General features: G+C 50.9%; 6 protein-coding genes across 6 annotated transcripts; 4 read left to right on the top strand and 2 right to left on the bottom strand.

The window, feature by feature from the left end:
* Positions 1 to 3596, top strand: NEUTE1DRAFT_126913 (uncharacterized protein; the record flags this gene model as incomplete). The annotated part of the gene is made up of 2 exons (XM_009858939.1): positions 1 to 2978; positions 3143 to 3596. The coding sequence occupies 2 exons, from the start codon at positions 1 to 3 to the stop codon at positions 3471 to 3473; spliced, it is 3309 nt and encodes a 1102-aa protein (XP_009857241.1).
* An 820-nt stretch (positions 3597 to 4416) lies between these two features.
* NEUTE1DRAFT_106548 (uncharacterized protein) lies at positions 4417 to 4959 on the top strand (the record flags this gene model as incomplete). The annotated part of the gene is made up of 1 exon (XM_009858938.1): positions 4417 to 4959. The coding sequence occupies one exon, from the start codon at positions 4417 to 4419 to the stop codon at positions 4957 to 4959; it is 543 nt and encodes a 180-aa protein (XP_009857240.1).
* A 3037-nt stretch (positions 4960 to 7996) lies between these two features.
* NEUTE1DRAFT_54706 (uncharacterized protein) lies at positions 7997 to 8377 on the bottom strand (the record flags this gene model as incomplete). The annotated part of the gene is made up of 1 exon (XM_009858937.1): positions 7997 to 8377. The coding sequence occupies one exon, from the start codon at positions 8375 to 8377 to the stop codon at positions 7997 to 7999; it is 381 nt and encodes a 126-aa protein (XP_009857239.1).
* Positions 8378 to 9014: 637 nt separating this feature from the next.
* Positions 9015 to 9738, bottom strand: NEUTE1DRAFT_52572 (uncharacterized protein; the record flags this gene model as incomplete). The annotated part of the gene is made up of 4 exons (XM_009857912.1): positions 9015 to 9049; positions 9205 to 9272; positions 9337 to 9356; positions 9649 to 9738. 4 exons carry the CDS (start codon positions 9736 to 9738, stop codon positions 9015 to 9017), a joined length of 213 nt encoding a protein of 70 aa, XP_009856214.1.
* A 3194-nt stretch (positions 9739 to 12932) lies between these two features.
* NEUTE1DRAFT_126910 (uncharacterized protein) lies at positions 12933 to 14161 on the top strand (the record flags this gene model as incomplete). Its single annotated transcript, XM_009858936.1, has 2 exons — positions 12933 to 13155; positions 14071 to 14161. The coding sequence occupies 2 exons, from the start codon at positions 12998 to 13000 to the stop codon at positions 14159 to 14161; spliced, it is 249 nt and encodes an 82-aa protein (XP_009857238.1).
* Positions 14162 to 18968: 4807 nt separating this feature from the next.
* NEUTE1DRAFT_106544 (uncharacterized protein) lies at positions 18969 to 21008 on the top strand (the record flags this gene model as incomplete). Its single annotated transcript, XM_009858935.1, has 5 exons — positions 18969 to 19087; positions 19145 to 19190; positions 19267 to 19510; positions 19580 to 19813; positions 19873 to 21008. The coding sequence occupies 5 exons, from the start codon at positions 18969 to 18971 to the stop codon at positions 21006 to 21008; spliced, it is 1779 nt and encodes a 592-aa protein (XP_009857237.1).
* Between the last annotated feature and the right edge of the window lie 878 nt (positions 21009 to 21886).

The following is a 21886-nucleotide window of genomic DNA, read 5'->3' as shown; positions in this document are numbered from 1 at the left end:
ATGTCGCTACATCGCCAGAAACGGAGCCCCTTCAGCTCCCGACCCTTTATCGTGTCGACTCTCCTCATAACCTGTCTAGCAACCTATGCGCTCGTCCTCAGACCCTTCGCGACATCACGGTTGTTGCGCCAACCCGAACATTATCAACAACAACCACATAAAATTGCGCGAATCCTCGCAAGAGGTCACCACAAGCACGAACCGACTGCCCCCGTCGATTGCCGCGATGTTCACTTGGCCGACGACCAATGCGCCTTCATATTGGCCAACTGCGAAGACGAGGATGCCGGCCTAATACACTATCTGAGCTTCTACTACTGCACGCTACCCAATGCGAAACCCGTCGCCTTCGCCGTCCTGACCGCATGGCTGGGCCTCCTATTTACCACGATCGGCATCGCCGCCAGTGACTTCTTCAGCATCAACCTCAGCACCATCTCGAGCGTCCTGGGTCTAAGCGAGAACCTTGCCGGCGTCACATTCCTCGCCTTGGGCAATGGCTCCCCGGATGTCTTTAGCACCTTTGCCGCCATGAGTTCCAACAGTGGGAGCATGGCGGTGGGCGAGCTGATCGGTGCTGCTGGCTTTATCACTGCCGTGGTAGCCGGGTCCATGGCCTTGGTTCGCGAATTCAAGGTCCAGAAACGAACCTTCGTCCGAGATATCGTTTACTTCATTGTTTCCATCAGCTTTACCATGATGTTCCTGTTGGATCAGGAATTGCACCTGTGGGAGGCCAACGCCATGGTTGGCTGCTATATCTTCTATGTCATCTTGGTGTTTGCGTGGCAGTGGTTCACGGACAGGAGGAGAAAGAGGAAACAACGGGAAGCTGCTGCTCGTGCTCATTTTTATGGCTCTACACCCGAGCCATCAGGAGAGCTGGAGCCATACCGGGATCAACCAGAGGATGATGAAGCAGCTTCGGGAAATCATCGGCCTCGTACTGCTCAGACCGACATCAGCGCTCTAGAACATGGTCCTAGAATAGAAGTGGAAGGACACGGAATCGCATCTACACCAAGCGAGGAAGAAGAGGATGAACACCGCGATCTGCAAGTGGCTGCAGAGATGACCAGCAGCATGCGCGTCAACCGTCCCCGCTGGGGCCGAAGCAACTCCACCATCACTCCCATCAGACCTAGTCTTGTCGGTGCTTTGGAATTCCGGTCGATATTGTCGTCAATACAGAAGGAAAGAAACCAGCATAGCGGCTACGTCCGTGGACATCGACGGGGCAATTCCGATTACTTCTCAAATCAACCATCACTACCTTTGATTCGCGAGGATCAGCTATACCGGGGGCGTCAATACACCCTCGACACACTGCCGACCCTCTCGACTATCAGATCCGGCAGAGACCGCGCCTTGTCATCCGGACATTCACCCCTTAACCTGGACAGTCTCGGTTTACCAGCTTTTCGAAGCGGTTCAGAAACGGGGCACACAAGCCCGGCACTAACACCAGGGCCTCGTCCAAACGAGAGTCCCAATCTGCGTCCAGATACTAGAGGTAGCTCGACCACCCGAACCGTAGACGGCAGGCTTGCGCCTCCTCTTGATACCGGAGGTGTCAACCAAGGGTTGCTTCAGCATCAATGGAGAAAAACAACACCCAGGACAATGGGTCTACACCTCCAAATTCCGGATAGTACCGCCTCCAGCAACCGGGCATCGCCTACTCTTTCGCCTTTCCCCATGTTCTCCGAGTCTCCCACAGCGCTCACACCCCAACAGCTACCCGAATCAGCCTTTGTCTTCCCTACACCATCCGAGAGAAGACGTTCCTCCATCGCCATATTTGGCGGCTATGAAGAAGAAGAGGAGCCTCTCAAGTACTGGCCCTACTCCATTCTTCCGCCGCCACACATCTTCTTCGGTACACTTTTCCCAACCCTCCAAGGCTGGTCTGAAAAGTCCTGGTGGGACAAATTCGTCAGCTTGATTTCGGCCCCCTCCGTCTTTGTCCTCGCCATCACTCTCCCTGTAGTGGAAACCGAGTCCGAGCGCGACGATGACGACGAAGTGAGTGGTCCCGCTGAATCCTCCGCAATCAACCTAATCCACAGCCATGGACAACCAGGGCACATGGCCGTCCCCGTATCTTTGGAGTCAAGCGCCCACATCCGCCCTGAAACCGAGTGGCAGGAATTCCGTCGTCGCACACGTTCCGCTTCTAATCGGTCTCCCATGCGCTCACCCTTGGCACGCTCACCCCTCCACTCCCCATTGACAGCCTCGCCATCCTACGTAACGCTTGCATCCCCACGGACGAGGTTGACCTCGGAAGCCAGAGCGCACACCAACGGCTATACCAATCTCGGCGCCCAAGTCCAGCAGGCTATGAAACTCAATCCGCACCAGCGCTATGGCCACAGTCGTCACGGATCCCACCCGACTATCGTTGAGGAAGACGAGCTCGGCGCTGCCGCCGGACCTACGACTCTGGCCGACAACCACAACCACAACCCCAATCCCAACCCCAACTCCGACAACGACAACTACAATGACAACGATAGCCTGACCGAGAACGGAACCGAAAACGACGAAAAAGCCGCCCAAGAAGGCTGGAGCCGCTGGCTCATCTCCCTCCAGCTCTTCACAGGTCCTCTCTTCGTCGTGCTTATATACTGGGCCAACACCATCGACGAGCTCCCCTCGCCCGGCCGCACTTTACTCAAAATGACCCTCTACAGCTTAATCTTCTCCCTAACCTGCCTTGGCATTTTACTTTTAACCACACGCGCCGACAAGAAACCCAAATACCACTTTTTGCTCTGTTTTCTGGGATTCGTGATTAGTATCGCCTGGATCTCGACCATAGCCAACGAAGTGGTGGGCATCCTGAAAGCCTTTGGCGTAATCTTGGGCATCAGCGAGGCCATTCTGGGATTGACGATTTTTGCGGTCGGGAATTCGTTGGGGGATTTGGTGGCTGATGTCACTGTTGCTAGGCTGGGGTGGCCGGTTATGGCTTTGTGAGTATTCCCCGTCCACTTCCCCTTTCTCTCTCCTCTCCTCTTTGTGTGACGCTGCGCTAGCCTTTTCATTTCTTACCTCGCTACGCTCGCTTTCCCTCCTCCAAAATATCGCTCCTGTACTACCTACCCTCTTACAAAACAGTTACTAACACCCCTAACAGAGCAGCCTGCTTCGGCGGCCCCATGCTCAACATCCTCCTCGGCATCGGCCTAGGAGGCGCCTGGATGATTGTGTCGTCGGCCAACAAGCGCCACGCCAAGCACCCCGAGTTGCCCTTCAGATACAAGCCTTATAAGCTGCAAGTGGGCGGGACGCTGATGATTTCGGCCATTACCGTGTTGGTCACGCTGGTCTCGTTGTTGATCTTGGTGCCGAGTAATGGGTGGGTGATGAATAAACGCATTGGATGGACTCTGATTGGGATATGGACTTTGGGAACGGTCTTCAACCTGGTGGTGGAGACGACGGGGGTTTGGACTGATGTTAGGTAGTACATTGATGAGAGGGGGGTTAAAGAGGGGAGGGGTAGAAAAGGGAAGATGGGAGGAAGAAGGAAGGAAGGAAAGGAAGGAAGGAAGGAAGGAAGTAGCGATGATATTGATTTTTATTTTGATGATTCATGACTTGGTTGTGGCTACGTATTGGGCGACAACATCTTGTGCATGTGTTCTTCTTTATATACGATGCCCATCCCAATGGGTTTCAGGCCCATCGGTGGTTTGTTTGTCTTCTTGCTACCGCATATTGCGTTCGTTAGCTTCAAACTGGGAGTAGGTCAACACGGACTGACTATATATGTTCGACGGCGAAGTATTGCACCAGCTTCGACAAGACAAGGTGATACAAAGAAATGGAGAAAGAAGGGTCCCACAACGAACAGATACATCAAACTTTAATTTATACCCTCGTCATGTAGTGTCAGGTACGAAACATTACTACAAACATGAGTGAAACTTCTTCCTGTTCCGATCACAGAGCTATTTGCTGTTGCTGGATTTCCCCCTGGAACGGAGTTTTCAGTTGAGATCAAAACAAGCAAACAGCTTGCCATTCCCGAGTCACTTGACAATGCCCCTGGTGTCACACCTCGACCCAAAACAACGTAAGGGCTCATGTACACCAACGGATACATATCCCGGTAACCTGCCCATGGGTTTTGTCCCCTCGATTTATCTTCTTTTTTTTTTCTTTTTTTTTTTCAACCAGGAGATTCCTCTTCGCATCAGACATCTATCTATCTTGTCTTTACGAGCCTCGCCCTTACTCCATAGACCTATCAGCGCTCACTGACCACTGATCACCGACCACCGACCACTGACAACCAAGACAAAATCGAGAATAACAGAGCATCTGAAGACCAAGTAGAAACACGAATCTAAACTGGGACAAGGAAAGAAAAAAAGAAAAAGAAAACGAAACGAGAAAACGGAAAAAATGTGCCATGAACTACGAACCCGCTACGCCCTCTGCTCGCACACCGCAACCGTCCTCACCCGCTGCGGACTCCCTCCTTGTCAAGCATGGCCTGGAGTATATGAGCGAGTCGAGGGGGTATCTTGCCAGGCGGTTTGGTGTCGGTTTAATCCTCCTCCTCCTCCTCCTCCTCGCTCAGCATCATCTCGTTTGGAGTCATCAGTGAGCGCAACTAGTACGGTCAGGGAGTCAACTACCTTTAGGGATAGAAGTGAAGGTATCGCTGAATGGAGAGAAAGTAATAGAGGCACTGCTCCTGAGCAGCAGACACGACGTGCGGTGAGGTTTGAATTTGGAGGGGATGGAGGGGGTGATGGTGGAGGTGGTGATGGTAGAGGAAGAGGAGGTAACGCGCTGATGGAAGATCCTGAAAGAGGAGGAAGAGGAGGAGGAGGACCTAGAAGACCCGGGATGCCTGGGGGTGATGATGGTGATAGTTCGAGTTCGAGTGATGAAGAAAACCACAATTATAATGGGGATGTAGGCAACGAATCACATGCCTGATGATAGAGAGAGGCACACTATGCGCAGCGGGAAGGTCAGTATAGAGATGAGAAAGAATAGGTACTTACAAACACCGCAAAGTCATTGCATGAGGCTGAATTATCAGTGAAGGAGAGACAGACTTGGGAGGGGGAGGGAGGGGATGTGCGTAGGGGGAGAGTGTAGGCAGAGAAATCAGTTGCATCTTCATTATCCCGAAGCTTTAACACCGATGAAGAACTGACCTTTTCACCAGTAGTAGTTGGACTTGGAAAATCCGGACCATTCAAGTCCCCCGACTCAGTGAGTGGGCTCCAAAAACTCCCGTACACCGTCTGTCTGCCTCTTCCGTGAACCGAGTGGTATGTATGGTGGTGTGCAGGAGCCAGAAAAACATTGCTCAGTACCTACGCGGTACTGGTGGTACAGTTTTCGTAAGCCGTAGGACAACCACCCGGGTACAATTCCGGGGCTTAGTTAGTCATTGCGGGCTGAGCTGTTTGTCATTTTTTTCTTTAATGTTAGGACATAGGTAGGTAGGTAGGTAGGTAGTCAAAAGAAACAGCGAGTCAAGGAGATGGATGAACAAAGCGAGAAAGGTTATCTATCTATTGTCCCCTCGGGATAGAACGAAATGAATGCCCATGCTGGCTGGCACTTATGAATTTCGATACCGACATGGAAAAATTCACCATGCTAGGTAGGGGCAGACATAGAATTGATTGAGGCTACTGTTCTGAATTGCTCCTTCCCAACTTTTCCCAGACAATCCCTTCTTCATAATACACTCGCCACTCGCAACTTCCGTCACTTACTCACTTACTTACTTCTCTCCCCGTTTTGCTGTCCTTACCTTTCTTTTTTCCTTTCTTTTTCCTTCCTTTCTTTCTTTTCTTCCTTTTACTTTTTTTTTTCTTTTTTTCTTTTTTTTCCTACATCATCCTTCCATCCCATAATCCCTCTTACCACTCTTAGACACACACACACACAATCGATGCATCAACACTGCGACAAATGCACCGAAGACCGTTGCAGTGGTCCATTGTAACCCAGGACTGGAATGTAAAAACATGGAAAGAATCGAATGCATATTGGATAATTTCGAGCTACCTACCTACCTACCTAGGTAGTTAGTTAGGAAAGTGATGGAAAAAGTCCCCACATCGATTGGTGGCTTAAGAGGAAGTTCTGCTTGGTTTTGGATCTGGAACTGAACTGGAACCTTCCCCAGCCGGACGGGTTTGGATATGGATTACCGGGCGGTACAAAAACCTACACTACACTGAGGTAGTCCTCCCCCAAGGAGCATATTCCTTCCTTCTTCAACGGGCACTTCGTTCCCGTCTTCTGTCAGCCCCGGCCAAGTTAGGTAGCCATGGATACCTTAGGTACCTAGGTAAGTAGTACAGTCTTGAGTAGGTGGTTTGGCAAATGATATCGACCCATCCTTGACTGACTGCGCTGTGAATAGGACCAAGTTAAACTAGACTGGCCGATAATTATGAAGCAATATTTCCAATCGAATTTCTTTCGCGGAAAATAGGTAGTCAACTTGAATAAAAGCAAGTGACAGTGAATTCATAATGTCCAACCAACCACTCAAGATTGATCACGCACCAAAATCCAAGATAAGGTATATCCATCCTCCCACATGCTTATACACTATATTAATAATGTTAATGTGAGACATAGACTAAAAGAATAAACACTAAAGTAACAAGCACCCCAAGGAAGCGAATACAGAGCCATTAACCCAGCACCCGTAGATGAGAAGTAGGTCATGGATGATAGGTCGAACCAAGCAATGTAGCAATGTTAAAGCTAGGTAGATAAGTCTGTGGTCTGTAATGTAGTGTAATGTCTCCATCCTACCCCTAAAGCCCCTTTTTACTTGGGTCAATAGATCAACACCGTTTGACCAGTATTCTCTTGCCGCGTATGGACCTGTCAAACTCATGTAACTACCCTGCTGCCAGCAAATCTTCCTCCCCTCTGTCCCCAGAGCTTTCATCTCCTCCAGCCCAGCAAAAGGGCAACTTCACCAGGGCAGCAACGGAACGAAGCACCTCCCCTTCACATACACGTCCACACCCTTGTATTCGGAGACTTTTTTTTTTGCCTTTTACTTCTCATCCTTGCCCATGCTCTGATCTTGTTGACCCTTGCCGTTGGCGTTGCCTTGGCTGTCTTGGCCCTGACCCTCGACAACCTCCTCCTCCTCCTCCTCCTCCATGGAAGCCAACAGTTGATCAAGGGTGTTCTCCAGTCTGGTCAGACTAGCTTCGAGAGTCGTGGCTGTTTGTTCGCCTCTGTATTCGCCAGAAATGAATTTGTTCAAAAATCAGTAAGTGTTCACACAAATCATCAAGTCAGACAGTTCGGTTTCGAACAGAACGGCCAACTCCGTAAAAGCGCGTATGCTCGTATATGAACCACTCATAATCAAGTCTTGGTAGATAGACCCAATGACTTGTCCGGCCGCCTGCGGCTATGACTTGAACAGGGATACATGACAATAGTATGAAGTATAGTGTAGGGTAGTGTGATGACAATAGTGTTAAATGCATGGACGAGGAAGGCAGCAGGCAGAGATAGATTGATGCCGACATAGGGGTTCCCTTGTAAAAATCGATCATATTACATCACTCGAACTCGACTGCAGCTCATGACATTGGCGTGTTCCAACTATCAAAAGCGTCTATCGGTCGCCGGAGCAAATGTGATCACGATGCTTGACAGTTGGAGGAGGCAAAATAAAAATAAAAAAGACGGGAGAAAAAAAAAACATGCTCATGTGTGGAGTTGGGATGTTTATTTTTGTCCGTGTCCATGTCCCATCGTCCACCTCGAGGCTGTATCCCCTGACCAGCTGAGCAGCTCAACCTAAAAGCTTGCCGGTTTTTTTAATTTTTTTATTATTTTTATTCTCTCCTTTCGGCTCCCGAACAGGACCGGAGAGATGCCAAATAGAGAGAGCGGATGGTGTTTGAGGTGATGATGGTGGCAAAACCTTTGGCCATGAAAGGCCAGCACATATCCAAGCCTAATAACTTGCTCTCTAGCCCGTGCGTCCCGTGTCCAATAGTGCCCCGAGCCCAAGAAGATTCCGGACCGGATGGACGTCCGAAGACCATCGGGGGGATATCATAGGATAGTGATAGACCGGAGGGAGTACCGACGGGGCACGGGGGAACATGGATTGAAACGAAACAATGCTGCACAGTGCCAACACCACGAGCCCCGAAACAGCCATGAGCTGAAGCCGACATACACTACACGTGTAGTAACGGCGGGATGTGAGACAAGGATTGCTGCTAGATTTGCAGTTGTTGGGAACGACCGATGAGATTGCACTCTGGGGTATGGACCGGGGAATTGGATGGGAAAGAGGACAATGGGGTGTGGTGAGGGTGGTCATGTGTCTGCGTAGCAAGTACATGGACGGAGAATGAGGTGGTAGTGGCGATACGGTACCGTGCGGATGGGCACTTCCAGGACTGACCGGACCGGAATGGGGCCGGGGAAAAGACGACACACTATCGGCATCGGCGCCTTGCGAGTTCGAGGCTCGGATGGACTCTCAAGATTGATGTTCTCGCGATGAAATGAAACTTTTTCACTTTCGCATGGTGCCGACCGGAGGCTCCGTACTTGGTACCAGTTACCTCGGAAAAAGGAGACTTTTCGGGGTCCAGTGCTGGGTACAAAGTTCTAGGCCTTCATGTCTAGATGCGCTTGCATGAACCTGTGTGATGTGGCTGTGACGGGTGGGGAGTGCTTCTCCGTTGCAACTCGGGCAATGAATCTCTGGTAAAATCTGCTTAAACGCCGTGCTTCATGTGGGCTTGAACGCCAATGGAGACACTTGCGCCCGCTATTGATCTGCTAGATGGCCTGTCCGAAGCGCGACACGTTCGAGGCTCTGGGTCCGGTCCCTGGAACCTCATGCAGCTGAATCGGACCCTTCCTCCGTAGCCTCACCATGAGCGGCGTTCCCTTGGAGAAGCAAATGCGAAAAAAAAAAAAAAAAGAAAAAAAGCATGGAGAGGAGATGATGTGCAATGAGACACAACATCTCACATTTGATTCTGGGTCTGGGGAGCATGAGACCCTGAATTTTCCCTGGGGATTGGTCCCTATACGCATCGCCATGTCTGCAGACCCAGCGGGGATTCTGGCATTTGCGAGCCGGACAGCAACAGGGCGAGAAAACGATGAGGGTTCCGAGACACTGTCACACATCCAAACCCAAATGAAGGGACAAACAGATGTGAGATGAGATGGCCGCTTGGCTGTTCGGGATGCCGGCATGGCCATGGCCCATGGGGATCTTGCTATGTGTAGTGTAGAAATGGTAAAAATGGATGAGACACGAGAAGCGAAAATGCCATGTCATACCTAGCCAGGTCTTTGAGGGCCTAGAACGTCAAGCCCAACACCGAGCAAGTGGTCAGCAAGAAAGATCATGCAGGACGTCAAGATGAGGCTGTAATAGAAATAGAGGAACGGGAGATCAAGACAGTGCCGAAACGGACAGACATAGGGCTGGATCCCGAAGGTCCATCATCTAAAGTTCTCTGTTTTGTTTACACTACTGTGTTGTCGGCATGTTGTTGTGGTCTTGTCTCTACAATGTAAAGGAGATGGTATGGCGGGGTATGGATATGGATATGGAGATGGAGATGGGGGGGCAAAGATGGAAACCCTCACCTGAGCAAAGTGATCTCCAAGCGCGGCAGATACCATGACTGGAGACGTTGCTTGGCCGTCGCTCTCTTCGGTATCCTGTCCGGCGGACATGTTGCTGGACTCTTCTCGTGTCATGTCGTTGATGGAGTTGCTACAGCAGCGCAAGTACTAAGGTAGTGTAGGTCGTCGGGTGTTTGGTTGATGACGGCGGAGACGACGCAGTGCCGGCATTGCTCGACAACCCGACAGCGGCTTGCAGTGAGTGTGGGTTTGCTGTGTCTGGCATGCGTTTTATTACCGTAATTACATATGTGTAACTTACAGGATGCCGGGCGGCAGTGCGTGGAAGGAACGGCCGGTGATTAACAACCGACAGCCGGACTAGTTGGTTTTGGTAAAAAGCGCTGATTGGGCACGTCGGTATTCAGAGAGGAAAATCCACTCTTGTCGAATCTGATAAAGATGCAGAAATTCAGGTGAATCCACGGGAAATCTGCTGAAGCCCACAAAAACCCACCCGCTTGCGTTCGACTTTGGGGATTTTACGATGAGTGATCCCGGGGCAACTTGTAGACGGTACACTACTTGGGACGTCTTGGACTTTAATATGCTGGTCCCTCTTTCAGCTCTTGGCAGTTCATGACACGCCTTCCAGCAGACGGCAGTCAAGCCAAGTGAGAGGAAGATTGGGACAATATCAGTAGAGATCTGTAGTTGTACATAGCTACCTAACGCGTTGAAGTTGTCATACAAGCTCCGTAAATTATATCTCTCCCGTCGCTTGTTTCTAATGCTCAATGTCTACTCGGACAGCGGGCTGGGATGTATGTTCACAGCAGAGCACCCTAGCCGGCGGAATGGACGGTTGGAGACGGTCAAGTGTCGTCTGCCTGCTGTCTCTAAAGCCACTGTTCCGTAGCTGAAGGTAGTAGGGTACAACTTTGTGGTTCGGATGATGCTTGTCTCGTGCGGTATAGTGTACCTAGTCATCAGGGACATTGTGTGGGACATCGATACGGGGCCATTCACTCCCCTTCCCCGGCGGCTGATTATATGGACGTCGTACGATATGTGCATGCCATGAGGCTACGGGGTACTACGGGGATAATCGCCGAACGAGAGCGAAGAAGCGAATAAACTGTTTGTCCAAAGACAATACGAAAGGGGACCAATCCGCTAGTGGTAAAACACTTTTCCATGTCGCGTCTGTTGCTTGTCTAGCTTTCCGATTTGTAGATTCCGACATTGAGAACGCGTATGTCGGATAGACAGCTGCGATGATTGTCATTAGTCTCGGCTCGCTGAAGCCGAACACGACAAGGCTTCTTCTGGAAGGAAAAGGAGAGGAGCTTCTCGGGTCGGCGTGGGCGATCGGGTGGGCCGGGGTAAGAATTTGGGGTGAGGTTGGCAAGCTGGCGACCTCACCTCGGGCCAAAACGGCGAATTGAGAGGATATCAAAGAAGTGGCATGGACGTGGCATCGACAAGCTGGTGCGGTGCTGGGTCTTCCTGGCTTTGCTTGATTATAACCCGGATAATGACGCGCAATCTGTCCCCAATTCCAGCAACGAGTGGTGAACAAGTGGTGGTTCATGTAACTGCTATAGTACTAGTGTGTCGTGGGTTGTCGAGTCCCACCCTATCGACCTTCAAGCTTGTCCCACAAATCATGGAAATTGGATGCAAGATTGAGAATAAGCCACACGCGCTCGGTCCGCCTGCCCCACAGGCCACAGACTGCCACTTTACCAGATTGGCTTGGTCTGCCGCAGGCGCAGTAGGTACCGCCAGATCCTGGACTTGACTCGGAGGCATCCACGTTCTAGACTTTCCTGTGATCATCCAACTGAAGAACTTCCACTTGGGCCGATGACAGGAACCACCGCCATCACATCACCACCTCCCTGTGACTGCACCATTAACCCCTATTGTATCAACGGTTACAGACCGACCTGCTACCAGCAGCACCGACAGACCACAGGATGGGGGCCTGGGGCCCTTATATGGATGGAGATAACGGTACCGCTGTACAGCTGATCCACCGCGTCCGGATTGCTTTTACATAGCGGCAGCAAAACCGTTGAAGCTTGGAGAACCGTATTCGGTACATCCGGAGAGGGAGATGGATGGATGCCCCAAGTGAATCGCCCATGATGGCTCGGTGCAATTCGGAATGGTCTTGGAACAAAACGCAAGTTTGAAACTGAAAGACGGGTTTGCTTACCTCTACCGTCGTGTACACTACAGGGACCGGGCGAGGATCGGTAAAACATCGCTAAAATAATGGGGACGTGTTCCTAGTGTATATTGGCCCGGCGCCAGCTCCGGCGCGGCGGGGGAGGGCGACGTGCCCACCGACCCGCTGGGTCCCGCTGGGTCGACGACGGGTTTCCAGCTGAGTACACCATGGGCTAATTGCCCTGAATGAAGCTTCCCTGTTTCATTCAGCCCTCAAAAAAAAAACTGGCCGAGACAAGGTCCACGGTTGCTTGATAAACCGATTGCTATAATTATGTTTGATCCATCACCGAAAGAAAAATGGCATCCGGAGCTCCGAAAAACGTCTGTATACTACACTACACTACGACATGCCATCAGATGAATTGCATGATGAATGATTCTCGATACCTACCCTAGTCACAGCTAGGTAGTGTGAAAGGTCTGTTTGGTAGCAAGCGTACTTGTAATGTTTACGATTAACCCTGGCTCGTCTGTTAGAGGGGTACTTGCAGAGGACTGGAGTGTTTTACTGATAGTAATGTCCCATCGATGATAATGCAAGAAAACACCTCTTTTGCAAACATATAAAAACTGGCCCATTAGATGCAATCGATTTCTGCGGCCTGGATGCCCAGTTTTACATGTAATTGAGGCACCCCCTTAATGGCACAGCCGCCCCTAAAATGCTAAGAATTCGAGTCGTCCCCCATAGTGCCGCAATTAGTTGCATTAACAGTGAGGGGACATTATTCAAGATAGCTAGGCGGGACTGTAGGCATGGATAGCATCCACTTGGCTTTTGCCCGCTGTGAATAGAGTCAAGTTTTGGTGCATGTGTGCGAGACATGATCTTTTCCTTGTTGTTCTTGACCCTTGCTTTGTTGGGGGTTGTTTGGACCAATGCGATCGCCGGAATCCCTTGTCTTTCGCCTTGTCCGATGAGGTCGCAAGTCTGGAGCTAACAAACAGACCAAACTAAGTGAGTGTGCATCTCAAAAACCAGAATCACACCGACGAAATGAGAGAGCAATCAAAAAAGGAAGAGAGACTCGCATCGTCTCTATACCTACTCAATTGGGCATCGGCAGGCCCATGGGCAGGCGGAACTTGTGGCAGCCGAGCAGACGAAGAGATAGTCGGATGGAAAACCATGACAAGATGCCAAACCTCGTGGGCTTCGAACATGACTGTGACCATTAACGACCTGTTGACGGTTAAAATGGTGGGGTGGTGTTCGATTCGAGTGCTCGATTGCCAGGCAGAACATCGATTCCTGAATCCGGCGATGCACCTGGCGATCGATGACCAGTGTGTGGTGTTGGGCCATTCACACGGCACAGCATGTCCTAAGGTGACTGCAAAGCCTTCTTGACAGGGGAAACCAACGAGATGGCAACGCCAGTGGTGCAGTGCAGCATGCTTGGTGTGCAGGATGACGTCCAGCGGGTGACAAGGAAGCGTATGAGACATTCAACTTACGGAACAATTCCGACTCCCCGCTTCCTGTCTCACTCGTCGGACAAGGCCAGAAACGGTTTTTGAATTCGCAACAAGACACCAGAATACCCCGATGACCGGTATAGTGTAGAATGCCGACCAGGGTAGTGTACACTACACTACTATGATACGCCTCTGCCTGGGAAGTAAAAGTTTAGCGTGGTACGTCCATCTCACAGTATTTAGGGGTTGGGAAGTGAGGTGAGGAAAACGTCCATGTTTTGTAGGTATGCAGAATAAAGTAATCGCCACCTTGCCATTCAGCGCACTAACCTCTTTACATCCCGGCAGAGGTTTGCAGACACGGTCGGATAAGACAATCTGGTGCCCCCCCTTACGTACCTCTACCGGTACCTGCTGGCTGACTGGCTCGCGTGCTGCACAGGGCAGAAGTAGGGCATCGATCGATTGTGAATGAATTAAGTGAGAAGTTGAGACTTTTATTAGAAACAGGCATATGTGCCATGTCTGACGACATGCATTGTAACTGCAGACTTGACAAATGTGTGGACGTGAAAAGAGAAAGGGGAGAAGAAAAAGAGATGGCGAACTTTTTGACACGGCCAAAGCCCGTATTGCCTGTCCATGCCATGCGGCTTAACACAGTGAGGTTGTTGCAAGGTGACAATCCAATGTCAGTTGCAACCAGGACAGCCGGGAACCGCATTGGCAGAATGCTAAATTCGGCTTCTCCAAGCGAACACAACTATCTTGCACTTCTAACAGTCCAGTCCCGGTCACGGGGAATTCCCGCGATGCCGCTTCGCCCGTGCAGGCTGCGGAATTTCAGGCCACTTTGGGGAAAAGAGGTGGATAGGTGCGCCTTGATTGGCTGGCCGGCCCGTCAAAACCATCATAATCGTACGACCGTTTTCCATGTGTACTGCGGTACCTATGCTGTTCGATAACGATCGAGATCCTTTCTGCCATTCTTTGCCCTCTTGGGTTTTCCACTCTCGTGCCACTCCCCCCCATCACAAGCTTCTGACTTGGACTTGTTGGGCTTTGCGCATCTTGGATCCTCTTATGGAATGTTTCATTCCAAGCTTTGGAACGGGGAGTGATGGCATTCGCGCCCTGGAAGGACTCAATCTCATAGGTGAACGGTGAAAAGCCGGAGGTTTTTTTTTTTTATGGGACTCGGCTTGAGCGTCAGGGCAGTCCTCTGACCAACAGGGACCTTCTTGGCTCTTCAAGCTCCGACAGGGATACTGAACTCGGTGGCTCCCGTACATACTACTTCGATGGCCCTCGATGAAAGCTTCTTTCTGCCCTGACACCCACAAGTCACCGCCCATCGATCGCCCTGGCTGTCCACTGCAGCCTACCTACAGTTTGAGCTGAGGTCGCTACCACAGTCCAAACACGTTTGTAGCACCGTCAAACCCGTTACCTAACATCGATATCGCACTATGTTCGGGTGAAATCCGGGCGGGCGTGTGTCCGACTCCCCTCCATCTGCTGTTCCAAATACTTAGCCCCATGGCGGCTGAGCCAGTCACAGGACGTGGTGTACGGGAATCTCGGCATTTCCATGGCTTGTAAAAGGCCGATGTTGGACAATTGCCCATCCAGAGACCAGGCCCAGATGGAAGAATCGTGATCGGAATTCCAAGCTTCAGGATCACGATGTCTCTCTCCTTTACCAGGGGCAGTTACCATCACTTTGACGCCCCTCGTACCAGCTACTGTACTCACATCTCTCCCAGTTCGGCAGCGACATGCTTAATGACGAAACCACGGATGGTGATCGAGATATCCGACGGTTACATATGTCGACGGATCATCCTAGAACAAAGCTACACACAACACTATTAACTACACTAGAGAGACTAGCAACATGGAATCATCATGAAATTCCACATCTAAAAGTGCATCCTAGCCGATGAAGTCAAATTGAAAACCAACCGGGGCAGCAAATACGGACTTGTTTGCAGTTTATGGTCGAATACACGCGCACCTGAGAATTGGACATCTGTGGAACGATGTCCGTCTCCGGTCTGACTTACGCTACATTGCTGACCTTCAGACACGCCTCTCACCGTCATTTCTTTGTGTGGTTTGATGTTGAATATCTTGACTCCGAGTGACGTATCTGATACGGCTACAGCCTCGTGATATTGGTTGTCCAGAGACGCCCTTGACGCCGTCACTGCAGTGATAACAACTGGCAGCTGGAACTCCCCGACTCGAATCCGGTCACGACCCGCATGCCGAGGCGCAGGTGCATGTTAGCAAGCTGAACTGCAAGCACTAAAAAATGAGCCCCATCAGGGGGTTGGTGAGGGGAGGTTAGACGGTTGTGGGGGAGGTTGCAGTCTTTTGGAGAGTTTCGGCTCCGTTACAGGCGCGCGCGCACTGACATCCAATAGTGCGTATGCACCTACCAAGCAATTCCCTTTGCAGCTACATATCCTGACGTCCAACGGGTACATACTCGGTACCTACCTACCTACAACACTCTGTGCCAGGTTCAGGCAACGGGGCTGAGAAGCATCCCGACGGCTGCCCTGGATCGACATTTGCAAATTCGATAATAATCTCGAGATGCAATTTTCTCGCATACGACTGACTGCACTGAAGCAATAGCACCTCCAAATAGGTGGAAATCACGACAGACTGACAGAAAGAACCCGCCGGGTCCTCCCCCCTCCCTCTTCCCTCCCCCCTCTTCTTCTCCTTCGCAACTCGAAAAGGGAAAGGATCCAGACCCGCCATGCCGAGTTGAGCAACCGGGAGCGAGGAAAGCGGAGCCGCCACGAGTTCCAAAAGAGTCGTCGATTCTTCTGGAGAGTTTAGTGCCTGTCTCACGGTTGACCCAAGTACCGTGTACACTACATTTTTCACCTGTCTCTTGCTCCGAATGCCATCCCGGGTAGGCAAGCAAAGTCTTCAATTTCTCTCACTGTTCATTACGATATGTATTTTGTCGGTGCTATAGTAGTGTACGCGAGGCAACGACAGGTACCTCTACATATTCCGAGTGCCCAGGAGTCGATTTGGAGTTGCCCGGCTGGAGCTCCATTTTCGGCTTGGTGCCCACGATGAGACCAGGAAGAGGTCCTCTTGTAATTGTACACTACTGTAGACGACTCGGCCACCGTCCAGGGGCAACCCAGAGCCCACATGTTTGTACCGGGTACCACGTACCATGTCGACGAACGGGCTCTTTCCAGTTCACTTCTTACAAAATCCCACTCTTTCCCTTTTTCCCCTGCCTGCCTGGCCGCCCACCTTGCCCTGCTCCTGCCGCACCACCGCTCCGCCCTGGCATCTGCATCTACCTGGCGTCAAGCTGGAGAGTCTCGAACACTCTGTTCATGCACTCCGACCCTCTCGGTACTTGACTTTGCCCATTTGTCCCTTCCTTGTCGACCTTGTCTCTGCAACTTGGACTTGCCAATTAAGATTCCCGTCAATCAATATCCGTCTTTTTCTTCATTTCGAGGTTTGCTCCTCCTTCCCCATCTTGAACCTCCGACGTACCTCGTCAGCAGTCACACTCAACCACTTTAACTTGCAGCACATCACTTTGCTGCTACCACCTCGCATCGAGATATCAACCAACATCGAAACCACTTCTTGGGAAATCCGGATCACCATCCACGGTTTCGGTCACGGTTACCCAGAAGAGAGACGGAGATCAAAGACATCTCACAACGTCAACTGAACTCAAGAACACAAGGTAGGATAGGATGCTGCCACGGCTCCCCTCTCCCCCTTCCCCTTTTGCTTTTCCAACCTAAACACCACTCCCCCCTCCCCCTCGCTTCTTCACTCCTGCGGGTTTCACGGAGTCACTGAAGAAACAAACAAATACATGTCCAATTGCGCGTTCGGAGTTGGTGGAAATGCACCACGGCATCATCAGCATGTTCTACATACCACTCTGTCCTGCTCCTGCTCTTTTCCCCTGTGCGTCTACATATCGCAGACGCTTCCGAATGTAACCGCCCTGTACGGCGGCAACCTTTTCCCCTTGACTTGATCCATATTCACCCCAACATGCGCACGGTCTGCTCTTACCGTGACGACAGTCTAGCCAGGAACCCACACACACACACATACACACACATACACTTTGACAGTGGATAGGAACTGCAATGTCTTCGGATACAGTACAGACAAACTCGCCTAGGCTATCAAAAAGCCTTGGTGGCTGAATGTATGGTACATGTATCTCGTGATACCCATTTCCCGTCCACTTGGCATGGGATGTGCACACAGTGTCAAGCAGCAGATCTCTTGCCTCTTTGAAAATTCCCAATGATCTCCAATGTAGTGCATGGGGGCGAGGTTCCGCCGTTGGCTGCTCAGGGGTTTGTTCTGGTTACCCGAACGGAAGACGGGACCCAGGCGGCTCTGGGGAAAAAGAAGTCGGAGGCACTTCATCTCAAACTCCCCAAGAGCACTTCACCATCCTTTGATGTGCATTGAGGGTGGCATCGCGCCGCCCGAACTTTGCACGCCTGGGAAAAAGTCTGGCTTGAGAGAGAAGAGTCTAGGAGCTTGCGCGGTTGTGGTCGAGGCTGGCGTGCTGCTCTCACTCACAAAATTCCGAGGGAGCTTGACAAAGTTCAAAGTTGACTTGATTGTCCACTCGCCGTTTACACTGATTTGCCGCTGACGTGGATCCATGCTGATAGATCTCTCTTTAGACAGCTGGAAGCTCCATCTTCTTGAAAAGCCCCTCCCAAGCGAAATCCCCCTTGTCAGCACTTGTGGGCCAAATTTCTGTCTTTAAAGTCCTGAGCTTCACCGTCCACTCACTCCTCCACCGGCGACGCAAGAAGCCTTGAAAAGAGCTGGAATAATCTCAGTTCCACCCTTAGCTCATCGCCTGTGGCTGCCCCGCTAGGTACCTAGGCCACTGGTACAAGTATGTACCTCCCAATACCCTCTCGCCCGGTAGCTGTATCAGAGCCGAACCCATGCCCGTGCCGATGTCGTACCACGCGAAGACTTCCTTACCTGTCTTCTGTGCTGGGGTTGTCATCGAGATCTCTGCCCTCACCCCACCAGCCCAATGGGTCATGGCTCCATGAACTCCCGTCATCATCTGGATCGCGTCTGGACTTTACCATTGACCGAGACTCTTGTTACAGATATACCTACCATTTTCAGCACCTTGCTTGCAGTCTCTCAGCGCACTTTGTCTTTCTTCATGATCAGAGAACTGTGACACTCTGCCCAATATCCCAAGTCGAATTACCTCCAACCATCCAAGGAAGCCATCATCACCACCATTAATTAATCTCCTTCTCCCTCCCGGAAGCTTCATCAATAGCCCGATCTGCTTCTATCCTTCACGGCCTTGGTTACGGTTTCTTTTCTTCGCTTTGATTCAAAAGCTCACGCCATACCCACCACAGCAATTTATCCACACGAACTCGGCACGGCGGCAGAAACCAGATCTCTTGTCGCTCGGCCACCTGACGACGACTTTATATCCGATCTTTTAAATTCATCCATGCACCTGGAGAATAGTTGGTTTTGTGGCAATCAGGCATCCATACCATCAACCGCTTTTGGAAAAAGCTCCCGTTGAGCTTCGGTGCAGGGATCTTCTAGGAACTTCGACTTGTCGGTGCACCATGCAGCACAAATCACACCAATTGGACTCAATGGCGCAACAATTAACAGTCATCTTTGGGGAGTTGGGGATCAGTCAGTATCTCGATGCGTTCGTTGAGCAGGGTTTCGACACATGGGAGACTATTCTCGATATCACGGAATCTGACCTGTAAGCATCTTGTTTTGGACTTCCACGGGCAGGATGTTGGATGTTTGACTAACACAGCTGGTCCATCAGCGATGTCCTAGGCGTGAAATTAGGTCATAGACGGGTAAGCAATCATCTTACTGCCACGTACTACAAGATCTGTGGTACAATATGTCACAACTGCTAACACGGACCAACAGAAACTCCAGAGGAGGATAGCAAATTACCGAGGGCTTGCGCCAGAAGCTTCATTGGCTCCCTTGGCACAGCCCAGCATAGAAGATTTCAGGCCAACAGAGGTTGTACCTCGTGCTGAGCCACCAAAGATGGAGCTACGAGAACCTGGGACTGTTATGGTTACCAAGAGGAAGTATCGTAGACACCCAAAGGCAGACGAAAATGCGCCGGAAAGGCCTCCATCAGCCTATGTGCTTTTTTCCAACAGTAAGTCACCCATTGGAAAGCGCCTGTCCCGCGTCAGGAAGGCAACTAACCCGTTTACCCCCTTTCAAGAGATGCGCGAGGACCTCAAGGGCCGTAATCTCTCATTCACCGAGATTGCCAAGTTAGTTGGCGAGAACTGGCAGAATTTGACGCCGGCTGAGAAGGAGCCTTACGAATCCAAAGCGCAGGCTTACAAGGAAAAGTATCACGCCGAACTTGCCGAGTATAAGAAAACGCCCCAATACCAAAAGTACATGCAGTACTTGGCAGACTTTAAGGCGAAGCATTCTCTACCATCTCAAGGTACGTATGATACGACCTTGCTATTCGACTGTGTCAGCCAGAGTCTAAACATGCCACAGACAACGATTCGTCGAAGCGAGTGAAGCTCTCGGAATCTGGTGGTCCCAGTAGCGCTGCTGCCACGCCCACCAGGGCATGTCGGAGTCACAGTGGCGGCAGTGACAGTATTCACGGAAGCGAACCACCGCCATCCAGGGAACAGAGGATAAGCTCTATTGTTTCCACCACGGATTCTCATCAATCGGCGGCACTGAGCCCAGGGTCGTACCATGACGACTGCATGCAATCGCCACGTACGATCCACGCGGATCGACGGTCTTCGGAACAACGATCACCCACGGCTTTCAACACCGATGCCAGGAATTACCCATTACCCAGTCGAACAGAGACTACCCGACCGGATGAACATCGTCAGGAACAACCGCTAAGCACACCTCAGTCTCAACAAAATCTACCATCCTTCTCCGATGTTTTTGATAGCCACAGATTTCTGCCCAGCGGGTCACAACAGACAAGCGATACAAGCAGCTATTTCCCAAGAGGAAGTCTCACCAATAGCCCTGGTCCCCCACCTGGCCTGGTTGGTGGTGATCGGAGATATCCGCCTACGTTGAAGAAGGAGCAGTCCTCGGCGGGTAGCATATCCTCGGCCTCCACGGCCTCGTCCTTTGGCTATCCAAGGACCCCTACTGACGGTCCATTGCCGATACAGGCTTTGCTCTCATCCAGCTCCGCCCACTCTTATGAGGCAGGCCAACCGCACCATTCGTACCCGACGGGTCCCTTGCCTGTGCATCAAAAGCAGCCGCAACATCAGCAGCAGCCGCCGCAGCAGACATCCATGTCTGCTGGACAGCCGCCGGTGCTTGCTAACCTGGCCATGACAAATGGTATGCCTTGGAGAAAGTCACCTTCAGTATCTAGAGAAGCCGCTGACGAAGCCCTCGTAGGCTACCATAGGGCTCTATCGCTCGCACACGTGCCTCCTGCTGTAGCGAATACTGCTACTCCCACTTCCCATTCCGTTAGTGCTGTGTATGGAATCCCGTCACGACTACCACCCCAGCAGATGGGCTCTGGTCTAGCACAGCAACATCAACAATATGACAGGAAACCAGAGGGAGGGAACCCCAATCTCGATGGAATGAGTGCCTTGTTGAAGGCTGGCGAGATTGTTGATCGGCGGACGCATTGAAAGGGTTACGTAAGGGGGAAAACAAGGGTCAGGGAACAGGGGACAATTGGATTGGGGAAGGGAAAGGGAAGCATCTGGAAGCCGGGTTGGTTAAAGCGGCTAGACAAAAAAAAAGACAACAACAGCATATAATACGCCGTCAAGGCTGACTAGCTGACGGACGGCCGTCAGTTATTTGAATATCATGATATGGGCCATTGGTCCGGGGCTCGGAGTTTTCAGCATGCATACTCTGCAATTTTAGCATCATTAGTACTAGTATTACTGGATATAAAAAACTGGTTGTACTAGTATACTACCGAATGCGATGTACTTGCTGCACTATGATATACACTGTACGCCCTTCGTCAACTAACATGCAAGTACTTAGGATTCATCTGAAGTCTTTACCTGATTGGACGATGTATTCGCAATCTTCATTACTATGGTGAGATGGGTAAGTTAAACCCGTGGATCAGGTCGTTGGACACACAGTGCCCACGAAGCTTTGGCTATGGTGGTCTGTGCAAGATACCTGACAGGGAGGTAAAACTTTGGCTCGCAACCGCAGTACATACACAATTTCTTCGTTTACTATTTGTAATAAACTGTATGGCATGGTTACGTCGAGATCACGTAAATACGTGTTGGTCGAGTGTAACAAAACGAACCATTTCCGAGACACCGCGAGTGTGAAAGAATGGATAGATACCTCCCTCGCTCGCCTTTTCAGTGTTGAATCAACCGCCTTCCGCCCTCCATTTTCGAACTTTATAGTGGAAATGAACTACTGCAGTGGGTGATCCTGTCTCCAAATAGTATGTAAAAGAGTACTAAGTCAATAAACACGTAAATTCTGAGCTCAGGCTTCTCGAGACCATCATCGTAAGTGATGATCA

The sequence above is a fragment of the Neurospora tetrasperma genome (assembly GCF_000213175.1).
Source record: "Neurospora tetrasperma FGSC 2508 unplaced genomic scaffold NEUTE1scaffold_81, whole genome shotgun sequence".
Lineage (NCBI taxonomy): Eukaryota > Fungi > Ascomycota > Sordariomycetes > Sordariales > Sordariaceae > Neurospora > Neurospora tetrasperma.
This window is presented reverse-complemented; position numbering and strand designations above follow the sequence as displayed.